This window comes from Herpailurus yagouaroundi, unplaced genomic scaffold (genome assembly GCF_014898765.1).
Source record: "Herpailurus yagouaroundi ecotype Mexico unplaced genomic scaffold, PumYag 139, whole genome shotgun sequence".
Classification (NCBI taxonomy): Eukaryota; Metazoa; Chordata; class Mammalia; order Carnivora; family Felidae; genus Herpailurus; species Herpailurus yagouaroundi.
In genome coordinates this window covers 73,948,162-73,970,681 of record NW_024412394.1, presented here as the reverse complement: position 1 = coordinate 73,970,681, position 22,520 = coordinate 73,948,162, and the positions used below count along the sequence as shown (strand labels likewise).

Sequence of the window (22,520 nt, the reverse complement as noted above, 5' to 3'; positions counted from 1 at the left end):
ATGTTGCTGTCCGGTTCTCCCAGCACCATTTGTTAAAGAGACTGTCTTTTTTCCATTGGATATTCTTTCCTGCTTTGTCAAAGATGAGTTGGCCATACTTTTGTGGGTCTAGTTCTGGGGTTTCTATTCTATACTATTGGTCTATGTGTCTGTTTTTGTGCCAATAGCATGCTGTCTTGATGATGACAGCTTTGTAGCAGAGGCTAAAGTCTGGGATTGTGATGCCTCCTGCTTTGGTCTTCTTCTTCAAAATTACTTGGCTATTCAGTGCCTTTTTTGGTTCCATATGAATTTTAGGATTGCTTGTTCTAGCTTCGAGAAGAATGCTGGTGCAATTTTGATTGGGATTGCATTGAATGTGTACATAGCTTTGGGTAGTATTGACATTTTGACAATATTTATTCTTCCAACCCATGAGCATGGAATGTTTTTCAATTTCTTTATATCTTCTTCAATTTCCTTCATAAGCTTTCTATAGTTTTCAGCATACAGATCTTGTACATCTTTGGTTAGAGGTATTCCTAGGTATTTTATGCTTCTTGGTGCAATTGTGAATGGGATCAGTTTCCTTATTTGTCTTTCTGTTGCTTCATTATTACTGTATAAGAATGCAACTGATTTCTGTACATTGATTTTGTATCCTGCGACTTTGCTGAATTCATGTATCAGTTCTAGCAGACTTTTGGTGGGGTCTATCGGTTCTCCGTGTAAATTATCATGTCATCTGAAAAAAGCGAAAGCTTGATTCATCTTTGCCAATTTTGATGCCTTTGATTTCCTTTTGTTGTCTGATTGCTGATGCTAGCACTTCCAACACTATGTTAAACAACAGCGGTGAGAGTGGGCATCCCTGTCGTGTTCCTGATCTCAGGGAAAAAGCTCGCAGTTTTTCCCCATTGAGGATGATATTAGCTGTGGACTTTTCATAAATGGCTTTTATGATGTTTAAGTATGTTCCTTCTATCCCGAATTTCTTGAGGGTTTTTATTAAGAAAGGATGCTGGATTTTGTCAAAGGCCTTTTCCGCATCGATTGATAGGATCATATGGTTCTTATCTTTTCTTTTATTAATGTGATGTATCACGTTGGTTGATTTGTGAATGTTGAACCAGCTCTGCATCCCAGGAATGAATCCCACTTGATCATGGTGAATAATTCTTTTTATACGCTGTTGAATTCGATTTGCTAATATCTTATTGAGAATTTTTGCATCTATATTCATCAGGGATATTGGCCTGCAGTTCTTTTTTTTTACTGGGTCCCTGTCTGGTTTAAGAATCACAGTAATACTGGCTTCATAGAATGAGTCTGGAAGTTTTCCTTCCCTTCCTATTTTTGGAATAGCTTGAGAAGAATAGGTATTATCTCTGCTTTAAATGTCTGGTAGAATTCCCCAGGAAGTCATCTGGTCCTGGACTCTTATTTGTTGCGAGATTTTTGACAACTGGTTCAATTTCTTTGTTGGTTATGGGTCTGTTCCAGCTTTCTATTTCCTCCTGTTTGAGTTTTGGAAGTGTGTGGGTGTTTAGGAATTTGTCCATTTCTTCCAGGTTGTCCAGTTTGTTGGCATATAATTTTTCATAGTATTCTCTGATAATTGCTTGTATTTCTGAGGGATTGGTTGTAATAATTCCATTTTCATTCATGATTTTATCTATTTGGGTCATATCCCTTTTCTTTTTGAGAAGCCTGGCTAGAGGTTTATCAATTTTGTTTATTTTTTCAAAAAACCAACTCTTGGTTTCATTAATCTGGTCTACAGTTTTTTTAGATTCTATATTGTTTATTTCTGCTCTGATCTTTATTATTTCTCTTCTTCTGCTGGGTTTAGGCTGTCTTTGCTGCTCTGCTTCTATTTCCTTTAGGTGTGCTGTTAGATTTTGTATTTGGGGTCTTTCTTGTTTCTGGAGATAGGCCTGGATTGCAATGTATTTTCCTCTCAGGACTGCCTTTGCTGCATCCCAAAGCGTTTGGATTGTTGTATTTTCATTTTCATTTGTTTCCATATATTTTTTTAATTTCTTCTCTAATTGCCTGGGTGACCCATTCATTCTTTAGTAGGGTGTTCTTTAACCTCCATGCTTTTGGAGGTTTTCCAGACTTTTTCCTGTGGTTGATTTCAAGCTTCATTGCATTGTGGTCTGAAAGTATGCATGGTATGATCTCAATTCTTGTATACTTATGAAGGGCTGTTTTGTGACCCAGTATGTGATCTATCTTGGAGAATGTTCCATGTGCACTCGAGAAGAAAGTATATTCTGTTGCTTTGGGATGCAGAGTTTTAAATATATCTGTCAAGTCCATCTGATCCAATGTACCATTCAGGGCCCTTGTGTCTTTATTGACCATGTGTCTAGATGATCTATCCATTGTTGTAAGTGGGATATTAAAGTCCCCTGCAATTACCACATTCTTGTCAATAAGGTTGCTTACGTTTGTGAGTAATTGTTTTATGTATTTGGGTGCTCCTGTATTCGGCACATAAACATTTATAATTGTTAGTTCTTCTTGATGGATAAACCCTGTAATGATTATATAATTCCCTTCTTTATCTCTTGTTACAGCCTTTAATTTAATGTCTAGTTTGTCTGATATAAGTATGGCTACTCCAGCTCTCTTTTGACTTCCAGTAGCATGATAAATAGTTCTCCATCTGCTCACTTTCAATCTGAAAGTGTTCTCAGGTCTAAAATGAGTCTCTTGTAGACAGCAAATAGATGGGTCTTGTTTTTTTTATCCATTCTGATACCCTATGTCTTTTGGTTGGTGCATTTAGTCCATTTACATTCAGTGTTATTATAGAGAGATATGGATTTAGAGTCATTGTGATGTCGGTAGGTTTCATGCTTGTAGTGATGTCTCTGGTACTTTGTCTCACAGGGTCCCCCTTAGGATCTCTTGTAGGGCTGGTTTAGTGGTGATGAATTCCTTCAGTTTTTGTTTGTTTGGGAAGACCTTTATCTCTCCTTCTATTCTAAATGACAGATTTGCTGGATAGAGGATTCTCGGCTGCATATTTTTTCCGTTCATCACATTGAAGATTTCCTGCCATTCCTTTCCGGCCTGCCAAGTTTCAGTAGAGAGATCCGTCACGAGTCTTATAGGTCTCCCTTTATATATAGAGGACGTTTATCCCTAGCTGCTTTCCGAATTTTCTCTTTATCCTTGTATTTTGCCCGTTTCACTATGATATGTCGTGCAGATCGATTCAAGTTACGTCTGAAGGGAGTTCTCTGTGCCTCTTGGGTTTCAATGCCTTTTTCCTTCCCCACTTCAGGGAAGTTCTCAGCTACTATTTCTTCAAGTGTACCTTCAGCACCTTTCCCTCTCTCTTCCTCCTCTGGAATACCAATTATGTGTATATTATTTCTCTTTAGTGCATCACTTAGTTCTCTAATTTTCCCCTCATACTCCTGGGTTTTTTTATCTCTCTGTTTCTCAGCTTCTTCTTTTTCCATAATTTTATCTTCTAGTACACCTATTCTCTCCTCTGCCTCTTCAATCTGAGCTGTGGTCATCTCCATTATTTTGCAGCTCATTAATAGCATTTTTTAGCTCCTCCTGGCTGTTCCTTAGTCCCTTGATCTCTGTAGCAATAGATTCTCTGCTGTCCTCTATACTGTTTTCAAGCCCGGCGATTAATTTTATGACTATTATTCTAAATTCACTTTCTGTTATATTGTATAAATCGTTTTTGATCAGTTCGTTAGCTGTCGTTATTTCCTGGAGATTCTTTTGAGGGGAATTCTTCCGTTTCATCATTTTGGATAGTGCCTGGTGTGGTCAGAACTGCAGGGCACTTCCCCTGTGCTGTCTTCAATAACTTGCGTTGGTGGGTGGGGCCGCAGTCAGACCTGATGTCTGCCCCCAGCCAACTGCTGGGTCTACAGTCAGACTGGTGTGCACCTTCTCTTCCCCTCTCCTAGGGGTGGGATTCACTGTGGGGTGGCATGGCTCATCTGGGCTACTTGCACACTGCCAGGCTTGTGGTGCTGGGGATCTGGCGTTTTAGCTGGGGTAGATCAGCAAGGTGCACAGGGGTGGGAGGGGCTGGCTCAGCTAGCTTATCCTTTGGAGATCCACTTTGGGAGGGGCCCTGCAGCACTGGGAGTGAGTCAGACCCGCTGGAGGGATGGATCCGCAGAAGCATAGCGTTGGGTGTTTGCGTGGTGCAAGCAAGTTCCATGAGGGGAAGTGGTTCCCTTTGGGATTTTGGCTGGGAGATGGGCGAGGGAGATGGTGCTAGTGAGTGCCTTTGCTCCCTGCCAAGCTGCGCTCTCTCGTCTGGGGCTCAACAACTCTCCCTCCCGTTGTCCTCCAGCCCTCCTGCTCTCCGAGCAGATCTGTTAACTTATAACCTTCCAGATGTTAAGTCCTGCTTGCTGTCCGAACACACTCTGTCTGGCCCCTCCGCTTTTGCAAGCTGGACTCGGGGGCTCTGCTTTGCTGGCGGGCTGCCCCTCCGCCCTGGCTCCCTCCCGCCAGTCTGTGTAGCATGCACCGCCTCTCCACTCTTCCTACCCTCTTCCATGGGCCTCTTGTCTACGCTTGGCTCTGGAGAATCCATTCTGCTAGTCTTCTGGTGATTTTCTGGGTTATTTAGGCAGGTGTGGGTGGAATTTAAGTGATCCGCAGGACGTGGTGAGCCCAGCGTCCTCCTATGCCACCATCTTCCCAGAAGCCTCTCCAACCAGTATACTTGTTCTTATTAAACTTTCCCCCAAAATAAAAATGGATGGAAAACTTCCGAACTCATTCTATGAGGCCAGATTTACCTTGATTCCAAAACCAGACAGTGCTCACTTCAGCAGCACATGTACAAAACCAGATAAAGACCCCACTAAAAAGATAATTACAGACCAATATCCCTAATGATCATGGTTGCAAAAATTCTCTACAAGATACTAGCAAATTGAAGCCAACAGTACATTAGAAGAACCACTCACCACGATCAAGTGGGATTTAACCAGGGCTGCAAAGGTGGTTCAATATTTGCAAATCAATCAATGTGATATATTACATTACTAAAAGAAAGACAAGAATCATATGATCTCCACAATAGATCCAGAAAAAAGCATCTGATCAAGTACAACATCCTTCATGATAAAACCCCTCAACAAAGTAGAGATAGAGGGAACATAGCTCAACATTATAAAGGCATATATGAAAGACCCAAAGCTAATATAATCCTCAGTGGTGAAAACCTGAGAGTTTTTTCCTGTAAGGTCAGGAACAAGAAAGAGATCCACACTCACCATTGTTTTTTAACATAATACTAGAAGTCCTAGCCTCAGCAATGACAATAGAAAGAAATAAAATACATCTTAATTGGCAAGGAAGAAGTCAAACTTTTATTATTTGCACATGACATGATTCTCTATAAGGAAAACTCAAAAGACTCCACCAAACAACTGCTAGAGCTGATACATGAATTCTGCAAAGTCACAGGATATAAAATCCATGTACAGAAATCGATTGCATCTCTATATCCCAATAATGAAGCAGCAGAAAGAGAAACCAAGGATTTATCCCTTTACAATGGCACCAAGACCCATATGATACCAAGAAATAAACCTAATCAAAAAGGTAAAGGATCTAAAAATATAGAAAACTTATGAAAGAAATTGAAGATGATAGGAAGAAATATATAAGCATTCTATGCTCATGGACTGGAAGAACAAAAATTGATGAAATGTCTATATACCCAAAGCAATCTATACATAAATGCAATCCTTATCAAAATACCACGAGCAATTTCCACAGAGGTACAACAAATGAACCAAAAATTTGAATGGAATGACAAAAGTCCCTGAATAGCTGAAGCAGTAATGAAAAAGAAAAAAGAGTTGGAGGCATCATGATTCCAGTCTTCAAGTGGTATTACAAAGCTGTAGTGAGCACAGAAGTATCATATTGGCACAAAAACAGATACACATATCAATGGAATGGAATAGAAAATCAAGAAATGGACTCACAACTTTATTGTCAACTAATCTTCAACAAAGCAGGAAAGAATACCCACTGGGGGAACAAAAGACAGTCTCTTCAACAATTGGTATTCAGAAAACTGGAAATTAACAAACAGAAGAATGAAATTGGACCTCTTTTATACACCATACACAAAAATAAGCTTGAAATGGACAAAAGACCTAAATCTTAGAACAAAAAAAAAAAAAGTAAAAATCTTAGAGAAGAACACAATCAGCAATATCTTTGACACAGCTGCAGCAACTATTTACTAGATATGTCTCTAAGAGTCAAGGGAAACAAAATCAAAATTCAACTATTGGGACTTCATCAAGATAAAATTTCTGCACAGTGGAGGAAACAATCAACAAAAGTAAAAGCCAACCTTTGGAATAGGAGAAGATATGTGTAAATGACATAGGATAAAGGGTTAGTATCCAAAGTTTATAAAGAATTTTCCAAACTCAACACCCAAAAAACAAATAATCCAGTTAAGAAATAGGCAGAAGACATGAATAGACATTTTCCCAAAGAAGACATCCAGATAGCTAACAAACACATGAAAAGATGCTCAACATCACTCACCATCAGGATAATAAAAATCAAAACCACAATGAAATATCACATCATACCTGTCAGAATGACTAAAATGCACAACACAGGAAACACAGATGTTGGTGAGAATACAGAAAAAGGAGAACTCTCTTATATCCTTGGTGGGAATACAAACTGGGGAAGCCACTCTGGAAAACAGTATGAAGGCTCCTCAGAAAGTTAAAAATAGCACTACTCTAAGTTCCAGCAATTGTACTACTAGCATACAAAAATACAGAATCGAAGGTGTACACACATCCCAATGTTTATAGCAGCATTATATATATATATATACACACACACACACATACATACATATATATGTGTGTGTATATATACCCTCTCCCCACACACACAATGGATTATTACTCAGCCATCAAAAAGAAGGAAATCTTGCCATTTGCAATGATGTGAATGGAGCTAGATAGAGTGCATTATGCTAAGCAAAATAAGTCAGTGAGAGAAAGAAACACAAATACCATATGATTTCACTCATATGTGGAATATAGGAAGCAAAACAGATGAACATATGAGAAGGTAAAAAAAAGGAATCAAATAATAAGAGACTCTTAACTATAGAGAACAAACAGGATTGATGGAGGGAGGTGGGTAGGGTATGGGTTCAATGGGTGATGTTACTAGGGAGGGCACTTGTTGTGATGAGCACTAGTTGTTATGTCTAAGTGATGAATCACTAAATCCTGAAACTAATATTATACTATATGTTAACCAACTAGAATTTAAATAAAATTAGTTTAAAAAAAATTGAAGCTAAAAAAATACACTAAAATACAAAATTATCAAGTACTATTTATTCCAGGGATACAAGGGTGGTTCAACATCCACAAATCGGTGTGATGTGCCACATTAACAAAATGAAGCATCAAAACCTTATTGTCATTGCAAAATGCAGGAAAAGCATTTGACAAAAGTGAACATCCATTCATGATATAAAGTCTCAACAAAACGGGTATGGAAGAAACATACCTCAGCTTACAAAATGACATTTTGACAAGTTCACAGGATCATACCCAATGATAAACAACTGAAAGCTCTTCATCTAAGATCACAACCAGGATTAGGATGCCCATTCTCTCTCATTTTATTGGAAATTGTAGCAACAGCAATTAGGCTAGGAAAAGAAATAAAAGGGATCCAAGATAGAAAGGAAGAACAAAAGTCTCTATTTGCAGATGATCATGATATTATATACAGGAAGACCTAAAGAGTCTACCAAAAACACTGTTAGAACTAATAAAAATTCAATTAAGTTGTTAAATTGCAGGATATGAAATAAGAATGCAAATATAAGTTGCATTTCTTTTCCTTTAAATTTGTTAAGTTTATTTCCATTTTTTTACAGAGAGAGAGCGCATGCACATGTGTGAGTGGGGGAGGGGCAGAGAGAGAGGGAGAGAATCCCAAGCAGGCTCTGCACTTTCAGCACACAGCCCAATGCAGGGCTGGAACCCACAAACCGTGAGATAATGACCTAGGCCAAAATCAAGAGTTGGATGCTTAACCGACTGAGCTGCCCAGGAGCCCCATAAGTTGCCTTTCTATATACTAACAACAAACTATCAGAGAAATTAAGAAACATCTCATTTATGATAGCATCAAAAAGAAAAAAATATGTAGGAATAAATTTATCCAAGGAGGTAAAAGACTTGTACATTGAAAACTAGAAGACACTACTAGAAGAAATGTTAGAAATCACAAATAAATGAAAAAATATTCCATGCTCATGGATAAGAAGAAACAACATTGTTAAATTGTCCATACTACACAAAGCAATCTACAGATTCAGTGCAATCCCTATCAATGTTACAATGTCATTTGTCACAGAAATAGAACTAACAGTCCTAAAATTTGTTTGTAAGCATACAAGACCCCAAATAGCTAAAGCAATTTTGAGAAAATAGAACAAAGCCTGAGGCATCAGACTTCTTGGTTTCAAATAATATTACCAAGTTATACTAACCAAAACACTATGATACTGGTATTAAAGGAAAAAAAGACAGGTTAACCAATGGAACAAAATAGAGATTACAGATGTTAACCAACATCTGTATGGTCAATTAAATTATGGCAAAGGAGATGAGAATATATTATGGGGATAGGATAGACTCTTCAATAAATGGTGTTGGGAAAACTGGAGAGCCACATGCAAAAGAATGAAACTGGACCACTCTCTTACACCATACACAAAAGTTAACTCAGAACAGTTTAAAGATATGAATGTAAGACCTGGAAGCATAAAACTCTTAGAAGAAAGCAGAGGTATAAGACATTGGTCTTAGCAATGGTTTTGTTATGGGAGTGGGGATATGACACCAAAAACAAACGCAACAAAAACAAAAGTAGGCAAGTGGGAGAATACCAAACTAACAAGCTTCTGTACAGCAAACTATCAACAAAATGGAAAGGCAACCTATTAAAAGGGGAAATATTTGTAAATCGTTTATCAAATAAAGGGTTAATATCCAAAATATATCAAGAACTCATACAAGAAAATAGCAAAAATAACAAAAATCCATTTAAAACATTGACAAAGAATTTGAATAGTTGTGAAAGTATATACACACATAAATAGGTATATATGAATATATACACACATATATATATATTAGTCTGATATGAGTGCTATAACAAAATAAGACCCATATACTTTGGGATTATTACACACTATGGTAATTAGTATATTAATTTTCCTTCTCATGCACTTGGCTATTAAATGCAGCTCAACTATATGTCTGAAGTAGCTGCTTAAATGGTACATATTCCTGAGTCCTTTCCCAGCCACTTCAACAATTTAGTGTTTGATAGGGTGTCTTCAATCTATCTACTTCAATATTTTCTCCATTTTCTTGGACAAATAAAAACTAACTTACAGCTATGTTGTAAAAGATCTTAATTCATAGAATATTCAATTCAGTTCACACTATAATATCTAATGCATCAAGTGTTTATCTCTGTATATACTACTAGTAAAAAGACAGAATTCCAATATTATAAAAGTATCATTTCATTTATTTGATTAGCTATTAGAATACAGAACTCACCAGATTTGGGGTATGTAATAATGAAGACATCACTTTCTCTGATTACAAAATCATCTAAATTTTCTATAAAGCCAATATCAAGTTCTTCACGACCAAAATGATATCCTTTAAATTTGAATAAAAATGAGTCTGCATATTCCATATTTCTGTTACCTACAAAAAACATACAAAATTATTTGGAAGAAATGCAGTAAAATTTTATGCAGTCTTCCCTTCCATATTTTCAGTTGGTGGCTATATATATATATGCTGAGAGAAGTAGCTTATTTCTTGTTTTCTTCACAAACACTGACAACTGACTGGCTCTGGAAGCTACTATCCTAGATTCCAGACCTGTAGAGTTTGGTCTGATGCCCAGGAGCCATGTGTTTATGGGCTAGGTCTTAGTTTTATGCGTGTGTGCTCCATTTATGTAGGTACAGGGAAAATAGTGAAAAAATAATTATGTAATTGCAAAAAAAAATGCTCTTAATCAGAAATCATAGATAGATAATAGATGATAGATAGATAGATAGATAGATAGATAGATAGAATCACATATAGATAGATATTTCTAAAGCAGAAATCATATATACATTAGATAGATAGATAGATAGATAGATAGATAGATAGATAGATGATAGATAGATAGATATAATCATAGAAAGATATCAGAAGAGAAAGAGAGATTGAATATACAAAGTGGACTTGAGTGGGCTTCAGAAACATTTGTCTCCCACTACTCCTTCAGCAGCTGAGTTTTTATCCCCCTGGAACTGTAGTACAATATTTTAGCTTCTAGCAGGCTTGTACAAGTTTTATTTATATACTTTCTGGGTGGGAGTTATGTATTCATAAGCTTTTCGGTAACTTTTAGTTTGAACTTTGCTTTATTTCCTAACTTGTGACTTGCTTAGAGTCACCGTTTACCTGCATTATTCCCCTCAGTTCCCCACCGTTTACCTGCCATTATTCCCCTCAGTTTTGTCACTGTTGAGTGAGTGGTGAGGTCTTCATACCACATAGGGATGTGGTATCACAGAGGGAATGACAGGTCCCGGGGTTGGCTGTTCAGGTACTGTTTTGTGTCCTCTTTTTCAGGGGTTCCACACTCTATCCAGTTTGTCTTCTGAACAGAATGGTCCTAAACGATAAACATCTAAGGTTTATTCAAACTGCCTCTGGATAAACACCTAAGATTCATTCAAACTCCCTCTATATATACTTGGGTTATTGACCTTAGATGCTGCTTCTCTTCTGTTGTTAGTGCTTCCTGAATAACAAACATTTCCTCATTTATACTAAGATAAATCACCAAACTTTGGCATCTGTTGATGTTACTGCATGCACACTATCTGATTTGGAACTGGACTCAAGTCCTTCCTTATACATATCGTCTCACCCTTATTTGGGAAAAGTAGATTGTGTTTCTTATTTAGAACTACTCTCAGTAACTTTGGAATTCATGGTTTCATCTGTCCTATTGTCACATTTCATTAAATAAAAATTTGATCCAAAGAAACGATTTAATCCCTTTTATTGGAGTAATCATTACTGTTAAAAAAATGTTTAAACCATAGAGATTCAACAATAGAGAAGAAACTGAGATGGATGGAGGGAGAAGGGTGGGAGATGGGATATATGAATGATCGGTATTAAGGAGGGCACTTGTTATGATGAGCACTGGGTGTTTATGTAAGGGGATGAATTGCTGAATTCTACTCCTGAAACCAATATTGCACTTTACGTTAACTAGCTAAAATTTAAATTAAAAACAAAGAAGTCTTTAATGTGACAGAAATTGGACCCTGTAATTATGAAGACAAACTTTTTCTCACAGTATTTCCTAAATTAAAACATAACACATTCCTGAAGCCAAAGTTGTTAATTGCTAGAAAGGAATAATTGTGATTCACTAAAATAAAAAACTTGAGAAAAGCAAACTGATCCTTACGATTGTTTTTTTTTTTTATTTTTTTTATGTTTTTATTTTACTTTTGAGAGAGAGACAGAGTGCGAGCAGAGGAGGGGCACAGAGAGAGGCAGACACAGAATCCGAAGCAGGCTCCAGGCTCTGAGCTGTCAGCACAGAGCCCAACGCGGGCTCGAACTCACGGACTGTGAGATCATGACCTGAGCCGAAGTCGGACACTTAGGCAACTCAGCCACCCAGGAGTCCCTGATTCTTATGATTCGCGAAAATTTTAGTTATTTGCCAAACTTGTAAGGCTGAAAAGTGGGAAAATTACCCAGTTTTGAGTTTAAGCACAACCTCTGACCTAATATTTCCTGACTACTAAGCTCTATTGGCTTTGTCTTAACTATAACACAAAAATTTAAAAAATTTGAGTAGTGATATGAAAGTGTGTATGCTGTTGGGGATAGACTCCATAATTAGTTCTAGTAAATCACTAAAAAAGGCAGGCACTAAAAAAAGGCAGAACAACCACTTCTAGGACAAGATTGGAATCTAGAGAATGTATATTACCTAAAATATCCAGTTTCTGACAAAAGTACATATGTCAAAAAACAAGAAAGTGTAACACATATTCAGGGGAATAAAGGGCAATTAGTAAAAACTATCTCTGAATGGACCCAGATGCTGGACTTGGCAAAAAAATAAAATAACAGCTATAAAACAATGTTCATTTATTGAGTCCTTAGATCTCAACAAGTTTGATCCGACAGAAGAAAGAATCATGGAACATGAAAACAGATCAGTAGTGAAGAGAATTACAAAGAATAAAAAGAACAGAAACACAAAGAATGAATAAAAGTGAACATAACCTCAGAGACCTGTAGAACATATCCAACAGAGGAACATATACAGAAGGAAAGGACAGAAAAAAATCTTTGAAGAAAGTATGGTCAAGAATTTCCCATATTTGAGGAAAAATATTAATTTACACATGCATAAAGCTTGACGAACAAGTAGGATAAACGTGAATAGGACAAAAGCCACACATATCACAGTTAAACTACTGAAACATACATCTTAGGATTGTTTCTTTTGTATTTGTGAATGATTTTGGTATTTTAATGAGTACTGAGTTCAATCTCTTGATTGCTTTGGGTGGTATGAGCATTTTATGATATTAATTTTTCCAATCCACAATCATGAGGTGACTTCCATTTGTTTGTGCCTTCTTTGATTTCTTTCAGCAAAGTCTTGTACTTTTCATCATACAGGTCTTTCACTTCCCTGGCTAAATTATCTAGATTTTATGTTTTTATTTTTGATGCTACTCTGAACAAGATATTTTTATTTTTTTCAGATGTTTCATTATTACTGTAAAATAATGAAACTGATTTCTGTATATAGATTTTGTATCCTGAAATGTTACTCTGATTAATTTGAACAGTTTTATGATTGACTCTTCAGGATTTTCTATACATAAAATCATATCAGTTGCACATAGTGACCATTTTACTTTTGCCTTTCTGATTTGGATGCCTTTTCTTTCTTTGTCTTGCCTAATGGCTCTAGCCAGGACTTCTAGTACCACAGTAATGGTGAGAGTGGGCATTCATGTCTTGATCCTTATCTTAGAGAAAAAGCTTTCAACTTTTCACTATTGAATATAATATTAGCTGTGGCTTGTCATATATAGTCCATACTATGTTGAGGTGTATTCCTTCTATACTCAATCTATTAAGGCTTTATAACATGAAGGATGCTGTATGAGTTGCATTTTTGTGTGTCTAGTGACATAATTATGGTATTATCTTTTATTTTATTGATATATTAAATTTATTGAAGTGTGTGTGTTAAAGGAAACTTGCATACTAGAGAGAAATCGAATTTGGTCCAGGTGTTCTTGAATTTAATTTGCTATTTTGTTGAGAATTTTTGCATCAGGGATATAGGCCTATAGTTTTCTCTTCTTGTGGTATTCTTATCTGGTTTGGGTATGAGGGTAACAGTGGCCCCACAGAACGAGTTGGGAAGCATGCCCTTCACTTTGGTATTATGGAAAAGTTTGTGGAGGAATGATGTTTCTTTAAATGTTTGGTAGAATTCACCTGTAAAGCCATCAGTTCCTGGGGGGTTGTGTTGGGCTGATTACTGATAAATCTCCCAATTTACTCATTTGTCTATTTTTCTCTTTCTTCTGGATTCAGTCTTGCTAAGGCTGTGTTTCTAGAAATGCATCCTATCTTCTAGGTTATGTAATTTGCTGGCATACAATTGTTCATAGTAGTGTCTTATGCTCCTATGTATTGCTGTAGTATCACTTGCAATGTCTCCTCTTCCGTTTCTAATTTTATTTGAGTTATCTCTCTTTTGTTCTTAGTCTAGCTAAATTTTTTTCAATTTGGTCAATCTTTTCAAAGAACCAGATTTTAGTTTTGTTGTTTTGTTGTTGTTTGGGTCTTCATTTCATTTCTGCTCTGATCTTTCATCTCTATTATTTCCTTCCTTCTAATAAGTTTGGACTTAACTTGTCCTTCTCCAGTTCCTTATGCTGTAAAATTAGGTAGTTTATTTGATGTCTTCCTAATTCTTTGATTTTTCGATTATTAAATTTCTATCCAGAACAGTTTTTTTCTCTAGCCCATAAGATTTGATATGTTGTCTTTCCATTTCATTTGTTTTGAGATAATGTTTTATTTTCCTTTTGATTTACTTTTGACTTTTTGGTTATTCAGAAGTATTTTGTTCAGTTTCCACATATTTGTGAATCTTCTCACTTTCTTATTGTCAGTTCCATAAATAGGAAAGAAAGTCTGAAATTTGAGATTTGTTTTGTGTCCCATCATATAATCTATCCTGCAGAATAAAGAGATGAGTGTGTACTTGGCAAATATTGGAGGGAATGTCCTATAGATGTCTCTTAGGGGCACCTGGGTGACTCAGTTGGTTGAGTGTCTGACTTCGACTCAGGTCATGATCTCACAGTTCATGAGTTTGAGCCCTGTATCGGGCTCTGTGCTTAGCTCAGAGCCTGGAGCCTGCTTCGGATTCTGTGTCTCCCTCACTCTCTCTCTCTGCCCCTCCCCAACTTGCTCTCTGTCTCTCTCTCAAAAAATAAGATAAAATTAAAATTAAAAAAAAATTTTTTTTTAAAAGAAGTCTCTAAAGCCCATTTCTTCTAAGGTACTGTCCCATTGCAATGTTCCCTTGTTGATTTTCTGTCTGGATAACGTATCTACTGCTGACAGTCAGGTAATGAAGTCCCCTACTATTAATGGATTGCTATATGTTTCTCCCTTAAGATCTGTTGGTATTTGCTTAATAGACTTCAGTGCTTGAATGTTAGGCGTACAAATACTTGTGGTTTTCACATCTACTTGCTGTATTGACCCTTTTATCATTATGTAATGACCTTCTTGTCTTTTGTTACCACTTCTGATTTTGACTTGAAACTCAGTTTGTTTGATATATAGTAGGCTGCAGCTATTGTCTTTTGGTTTTCACTTGCTTGGAAAATCATCTGCCATCACTTCACTTTGAGCTTATGTATGTCTTCAGAGCTGAAATGTCTCCTATAGGTGACATATAGTTGGGTCTTGTTTCTTTAACCATACAACCACTGTGTGCTTCATGATTGGTAAATTTATCCATTTATTTTTAGGGGGATTATTAATATGTAGAACTTATTAGTGTTCACTTGCTATTTCCCATCTATATTGTTTCTTTTTCATTCTGTTTCTGCCTCCCTTGTTAATTGGTGGGTTTTGTCGTGATATGTGGCCTTTTTTCTTTTTTTCCATGTTTTGTGTCTGCTCTAGATTTTTGCTTCAGTGTTTCCTTGAGGCTAACATAAAACATGTGGGCCTTTTTCTTTTGCTAGCAACTCCTATTCATTTGTATCTGCTCTACATTTTTGCTTTACAGTTACCTTGAGGCTTAAATAAAAAATGCTAGCCCTTTTTCTGCCACTAGCAGCTCAAATCAAGTTGTCTATGTTACCCTCTTTTATGTTTTTGATGTCACAAATTACCTCTTATTATGCTATGAATTTGTTAACCAATTATAGTGACTATCATTATTTTTAATGCTCTCTTCCTTTACCCTATTCTGTAATTGTTTGACAAACTATTCTTAAACAGAGGTAATGTTCTAATTTTGACTGTCTGTATCACCTTTATCAGAGTTTTATGTGATTTCATTTATTAGTGTCTTTCATTTCAGCTGGAAGAGTTCTTTCTGCATTTCTTGCAAGGCAGGTCTAGTGGTAAACTCCCTCGAGTTCCTGCTGAGAAATCTGCTAATAGCCTAAGGCATAGGGGGTAAAGGGTAGGGGGTTCTTTGTGGGCTAACTCTTCTTTCCCTTGCCTTAAGAATTCTATCATTGAGTTTGGACACTCATCATAATGTCTCATTGTTTTCCCATTGAGATAATAAAATGTTCTATGAGCTCTGTTGACTTGTATGTTAAATTCCTTTCCCAGGTTTCTCTGACCCCTTCCTCTGTTCTCCTGATACACTCCTTAATCTTATATTGGCTTTTCTAATAGTCTGATAACTCACATAGGGTTTCGTCACTTGTTTGAAATCCTAGCTCTCTCCTTTTCTACTTGAATCATTTCTAAATTCCTATCCTCCAGGTAACTTAATGTCTCTCCCATGTGACCTGCTGTATTTCTAATGCTTCTTACTGCATTTTTTCATCTGAGTCTCTCAGCTCCAGAATTTGCTTGAGTCTTTTTTTTATAATTCCAATCTCTTTGGTAAAGTACTCCTTCTGTTCATTAGTTTTATGCTTCAGTTCATGGAACTGCCTTCTAAATTTTCTTGTAGCTTATTGAATTTCTTCATAAAAGCTGTCTTGAATTATACATCAGATCACAATATTTTGTCTTTGAATTTGGCTTTGAAGGATTGCCCTTTATCCTGTGTGATACTGTATTACTATGATTCTTCATAGTGGATGAAATGTGCCTTTGTCATCTCACTTGAAGGCCTGAATACCTTTCTTGTGTAGAAAAGGCTTTGACTCTAACAGTTAAACAGATTGGCAGTCAGAAACTTACCTTTGTTTCTCAGTTCATGATATAGCACAATTATTTTATTTTATCTTACTGGATCTGACTCACCATTAAATTAGGAGCATACCTAAAGGATCTGACATTTTTTAAAAAGTGGCAGGAGAGTTGTGGGCTTAGCCCTTGGGTCTTTGGGTGTGCCCAAGGACACTGGGATGGGTGGAAGGTATCTCAGAGGTCCCAAACTTCTTCCTGAAATACCAAGGCAGACAGCAGAACACTTCTTCCTTCAATTCTCTTTCTCTGCCTTCTTCCCTTTCCGTCCTTTGTCCCAGTCGCAGAGTTCTCTTCCGGGAAACCCAGGTGCTGCTGAAGAGCAACAGGCCCCTCCAGCTGCACCTGAGCAGTCGGGAGGACTTCACTTACCACCTGTGCTTTCCGCCTCCTCTGCCTCCTCTGCCGGTTCCAGCACTGCCGCTCCTGCTGCTGCACCTCCCTTGGCCCTTTGGCCCCATAGCCTCTCTGGTTCTCAATCCACCCACTTTGGATGCACATGGATGATCTCTAATGTCCCTGTATGCTCTGTAGAGGCACTTTTATTCAGTCATGGATGTCCAATTACACGCAAATTGAGGGGAGAGAAAAATGAACAACTTACACTGCCAAGATGCTGATGTCACCTGTTACTCCTTTTGGTAAGGCTGAATGAAGAATCTCCTGTCTGGAATTTTATCTAAATGCAGACTGAGATGGGGTTTTAATGCAGTACAATTGTTACGTGGAAGAAGAGCCATATAAGAAAGATTAGGCAAAGAACCTAAGAAAGACCAAGGGTCCAAGGAACAATGATAGGTGCTTGTTTTGTCTCTATGAAAATATTATTCGTCCTGGAACAGGGAGAACGCTACTGGGAAGGCTCTGACTTTATTTTGAAATCAGTCCATTCTAGATGTGTTTAAAATACATCATAGTTGTCCAAACTCCATTTAATATCCTAGAATCAAAATTATCACTCCAGGTCTGGTATGGTGGCCTAAATCCCCTTCAGCCCATCTTTCACTATCTATAAATTCTGGAGAAGTACAAAACACCCCACAACGAGGTAAAAGTAACAAGGAATGCATGGGAGACATAACATGAACAAGTGGACGGTATAGGGAATAAGGTTTCTTTTTTTAACTTTTGAGCCTTTTGTTTCTGCAATAGTTTTTCCTCTTGTGGGATTGTCCTCACAGAAGAAACTGTTAGGATCCCTGGCTTCTTCCCAGCCTGATATGACAAAGAAAAATGCTCCCATACATTTCCAAACCCCACCCAGAACCACTTCCCTAGCACCACTTGGGGTGTGTGGGTAGCCAGGGGCCCTAGTCAACAGCCATCCCACCAAACTCTGCCCTCAGCCAGTTCTGCTCTAGTGCTGTTGTGCCATAGGTCACCACGATGCTGTAATTGAAATCATAAGATGTTTTAGTTTGCGTTCTCCCAGGACACACACTGAGATTTGCATGAGGACTGAGAACTGCCCTCAGGAACAACACCTGTGAGGGAGTGAAGGCAGGTGCTCTGGGCAGAGGGAGAAGTTGGACTGCAATGCACTAGCAACAAAACCCACAAGTGATCACACAAGGAGCTAAGGAGTTGGGCTGCCCTTCAAATTGTTTTAACTTGAGGCAGTTTGGCTGCTACAGATGTGAAGGCAGGTAACATTTGTGTAACTGCAGCTGAAGGAGGTGCCATCTGCACTACTAAATGTTTGGTTTTCTCCCGGATTCAATATGTTAATGAAATATTGGCAAAAGGCAGTGGAGCAATATTTGTCTTAGTCCAATCAGGCTGCTATCACAAGGCAGCATACACTGGGTGGCTTATGAAGACACTTATTTCTCACAGTTCTGAGGCTGGGAAGTCCTAGATCATATCACCAGCAGATTCATACCTAGAGAGAATCCCCTTCCTTCGTGGTCTTCTCACTGTGACCTCACATGGCAGAAGCAGCAAGGGAGCGCAAGTCTGCTTTCATTTTTATAAGAGCCCTAATCCCAATCATCACCTCCCCAAAGCTCACCTCCTAGCATTATCGCCTTGGGAGTTAGGATTTCATCATACAAATTTCTGGGGGGACACAAACATTCGGTCCAAGGCAGTACACTTATTCCCTATAATTTCATTGTGTGAGGCAGGGGGAAAAGGTGGTGTGGGAAACATGAGAAGATTTGTAGACAAAGTCCCATGAAAAATTCACCAAGTTTTGACCATGTTTATTAACTGTCCTTTTTGAATAAAATTGTCGTGTTCTAGAAGTATTGTGATCCCCACCTTACAGGTGAGGAAGTTGAGGATCAGAGATTAAATGAATGATCAGAAGCTCCCAGTTAGTAGGAGGGCCTATTCCAGTTCTCACCCCTCTGCCAGAACCATCTCTTAGATTTTCAAACTAGACAAGGCATTAGCCTTCAGTAGTGAACTAAAATATGAAGAATTAAATATTAAATATTCACATTTTCCCCTTGTGTTCAAACTCTCTGGGGCTGGCTCAACGTGTGCTGGCACATTTTCAATTGTGCATCTATGCCTAAGAGAGAGAAATACAACCTCCTTCCATAAAATACATGGACACAGAGAACTTCCTATCTCAGACAGAATCCACTAAAATTAGTTGCTAATAGGGGCACCTGGGTGGCTCAATCAGTGAAGCATGCAACTCTTGAATTCAGCTCAGTCATGATCTCACAGTTTTTGAATTTGAGCCCCTCATCTGGTTGTGTGCTGTCTGCGCTCTCAGCGCTCTAGGCACAAAGCCTGCTGGGATTCTCTCTCTCTGCCCCTTCCCTGCTTGCACTCAAAATAAATAAACATTTTTCAAAAATTAGTTGATGATTGCAAAAAAAAAAAAAAAAACTAAATAAATACCTTTGAGAATGTGCCTAACACTCTCCTTTAATGTCATTTTCAAGGGCCATAGCATCAATATTTATCTTTTTAGAAAACATCCTTAGTAACAGATCCTCAAGTGTTAAGGGCCTTTCCAAATAATAGAAACAGTCTGACCTTTAAAAACAAAATTTAAATGTCAAAAGATACATCCAAATTAATATCGAAGTTCTTTTAAAACATTATCCGAAAAGTATAGGTGAAAAATTTTGTAGATCCATACTTTCTAGACAGTCTGAGTTCTACAAGAATCAATTTGTTCAAGAGACCAACAAATCTGGGTGTAATTCATTTTTCTTTAATGATTATATCACATCTACATAGGCTTGGACTCTTATGGTCAAAGCAATAACCTACCAGCTGGTATCTCAAGCATGTGCAGTAGCCCATAATCTAATAATTTCCAGGCCCTTAATTACTTCAGTTTAACTATCTGCTTGAAGTTGGTAACAGTATGGCTCATTCTGCTTGTCTTCCGAGCATCTTCATTTACACAAAGAAGCACCCTTTACCTAAATCTTCACCAGGTTCCAACTCCAGGCCTTTCTCCCTAATATTCTTAGGATGGAGGCCAGGAAACCCTGAAAGCCTTTTCGACCTACCAAGGACTACAATAATGTGAGTGAGGCACTGATCTTGGGTGCAAAATTTTAAAAAGCACCAAAAACTCAGTTATTAAGATCAACATTTTAATGCAGTATTTTAAAAAATAAAGATTTAATGTAAAATCCATGATAAATAAAATATACAAATTTTAAGTAATTACTGATTTTTCCTTCAGGTGCCAAAATGGCTCTACACAGCACTGTTAATTAAAATTTTGATTTGGCATTCCTTTACAATAGTCATAAACGTTTTCCAACATATTCCCATTTTTCTATTAATGGAAGGTGCACTAAGTCGTGCATTACCACCCCACCTCACCCCTTTTCTTTCCAAGTCCTTTGCCCAACAAAGGGGAAATTAAACTGAAAGCTATAAACTTCATGATAAACCTTATGGCAGTATTCTGCATCTCTGTTACTCTGACATAGGTCCTAAAGCAGCAAACAAGCTAATGTCATTCCCATTTACGTCTTTACATGGACTCCTACTCCATGTGCATTGGTGAAAAAAACATTTCCTATCACTTTAGAACTCAATGGACTCTCTAAAATTACTCCCTACGGTTTTGGAAGTGTGTGACTCATTTTTATATATAATCATATGATGTTTACCTTTGTTGCTGGACATTTATGTTCTCTGAAAGACAAACAAAACACTGTGAGCTACTTGAGATAGTTTACCTGCTTTCTGTTTGCACCTCCATAACACAAACAACAGGCTAGCACATACATATTGAAAACTCACACTCTCCTTTCTCCTAGAATCCAAGAATGTATCTCTTTGCCACTTGACACATACACCTTTGGAGTTTGTGACAGTACAATCAATGAACTCATCCTTTCATCCATAAGAAATGTTACTAATCACTCTTTCCGGTTTTACCTCAAATAGGAAATGTTCATGTAACCTTTTAGAGGTGTTTGCCTTAGATCAGTGCACTTTTTTCCTAAGGCACCTCTCCTGGCAGAAGAATATGAAGTAATGCAGAATCTGGAGGCATAACTCAAAGCTGCATATAGCAAATAAAACACTTCCTTGAACTGCCATGGTTTACCTTTAAAATGCAGGAGAACTTTGCATAATTAACTCATTTCAACAAATAATAGATGCCTATTCGGTGCCAGACATTGTCACAGGCATACAGCAATGAATACACATAGTAGTATTCGTGTTTAATCTTATAATACTTCATACAACTTAGCATAAGTAGAAAAACAAAAGCAAAAATTTTCCCAAATCCAAGAGCAAAACTGAGAATCCAAGATGGCCAATTACTGCTTCAAATACCACCAGTCATGCTTTTGTGCATCCTGGGACTATGTGTGCTCCAGTTTGAGAAGTAGAGTCTTTGGTTAATTCCCATAAAATAAAAGCAATATTAAAGTTAACATTTACTTTGGATGAAAATACTTGGGAGTATCATTACAACAAACTCTGAGTCTTCATTTCCATATCATCAGGTTCTGCCTACATTCTGAAATGACAAAGATGGAATCCACTTCAATACTTAGAGAAAACATATAAAACTTACACTTCAGGGGCGCCTGGGTGGCTCAGTCAGTTAAGCATCCAACTCTTGATTTTGGCTCAGGTCATGATCTCATGGTTCCCAAGTTTGAGCCCCATGTCAAGCTCTATACTAGACAGTGCAGAGCCTGCTTGGGATTCTCTCTCCCTCTCTCCCTCTCTCCCTGCCCCTCCCCACCCCTTTTCAAAATAAATAAACTTAAAAAAAAAAAAACAAAATCAACCATATACTTTAAAAAAGTCTTGTGCAAGAGGGAGGTAGAATCATTCTTGACACTTTAAGGTCAAGTCCTCACTGACCTCAGCACTATATTGTTCATCATTGCTTTTCTTACCCTTAATTAAACTACTCTCAAGTTCTTTTTTTTTTTTTTTAAACATTTATTCATTTTTGAAAGACAAAAAGAGACAGAGTGTGAGCAGTGGATGGGCAGAGAGAGAGAGGGAGACACAGAGTCTGAAGGAGGCTCCAGGCTCTGAGCAGTCAGCACAGAGCCCGACACAGGGCTCAAACCCACAAACCGTGAGATCATGACCTGAGCCGAAGTCAGGCACTCAACCGACTGAGCCACTCAGGCGCCCCAACGGCTCTCAAGTTCTTAATGCATCTACTGATCAGCCTCAGAAAGAATCTCTTCTTAGAAAAAGTCTCACACAACACAAATTTTTGGACTTCTCTCTGTAAAGAAATGACAAACACTACTAGTATTCCCTTCTATTTATTGGTCAGAACCAAAGCTGGTGAAAAAGTATTACATTCTTCAATGATAGTATTATATTCCTCAATTTTGTCTTAAATAATTTGATTTTAACCATAAACCTAAATCCAAAAATAAACATGGGATTGATACTGCTTATGTGGATGTGTAATACGTGTATTTTTGAAAGGAGGCAGCTATTTGTAATAGCACAAGTAATTCCCTA

General features: G+C 37.6%; 1 protein-coding gene across 2 annotated transcripts in view; it reads right to left on the bottom strand.

Annotated features, from left to right (window-relative positions):
- The window catches only part of LOC121029951 (amine sulfotransferase-like), a 44,983-nt gene extending 23,287 nt beyond the window's left edge, over nt 1–21,696 (bottom strand). Inside the window, exons 1-5 of one of the 2 annotated variants that reach the window (XM_040474447.1) lie at nt 21,465–21,696; nt 20,681–20,705; nt 19,443–19,580; nt 10,566–10,746; nt 9,624–9,776 (exon numbers count right to left, since the gene is read on the bottom strand). In XM_040474447.1, the coding sequence (XP_040330381.1) occupies nt 9,624–9,776; nt 10,566–10,626 (214 nt within the window). In that variant the 5' untranslated portion in view covers nt 10,627–10,746; nt 19,443–19,580; nt 20,681–20,705; nt 21,465–21,696. The remainder of the gene's footprint in view (nt 1–9,623; nt 9,777–10,565; nt 10,747–19,442; nt 19,581–20,680; nt 20,706–21,464) is intronic. The other variant, XM_040474448.1, reaches the window with a different exon arrangement.
- Nucleotides 21,697–22,520: the final 824 nt, after the last annotated feature.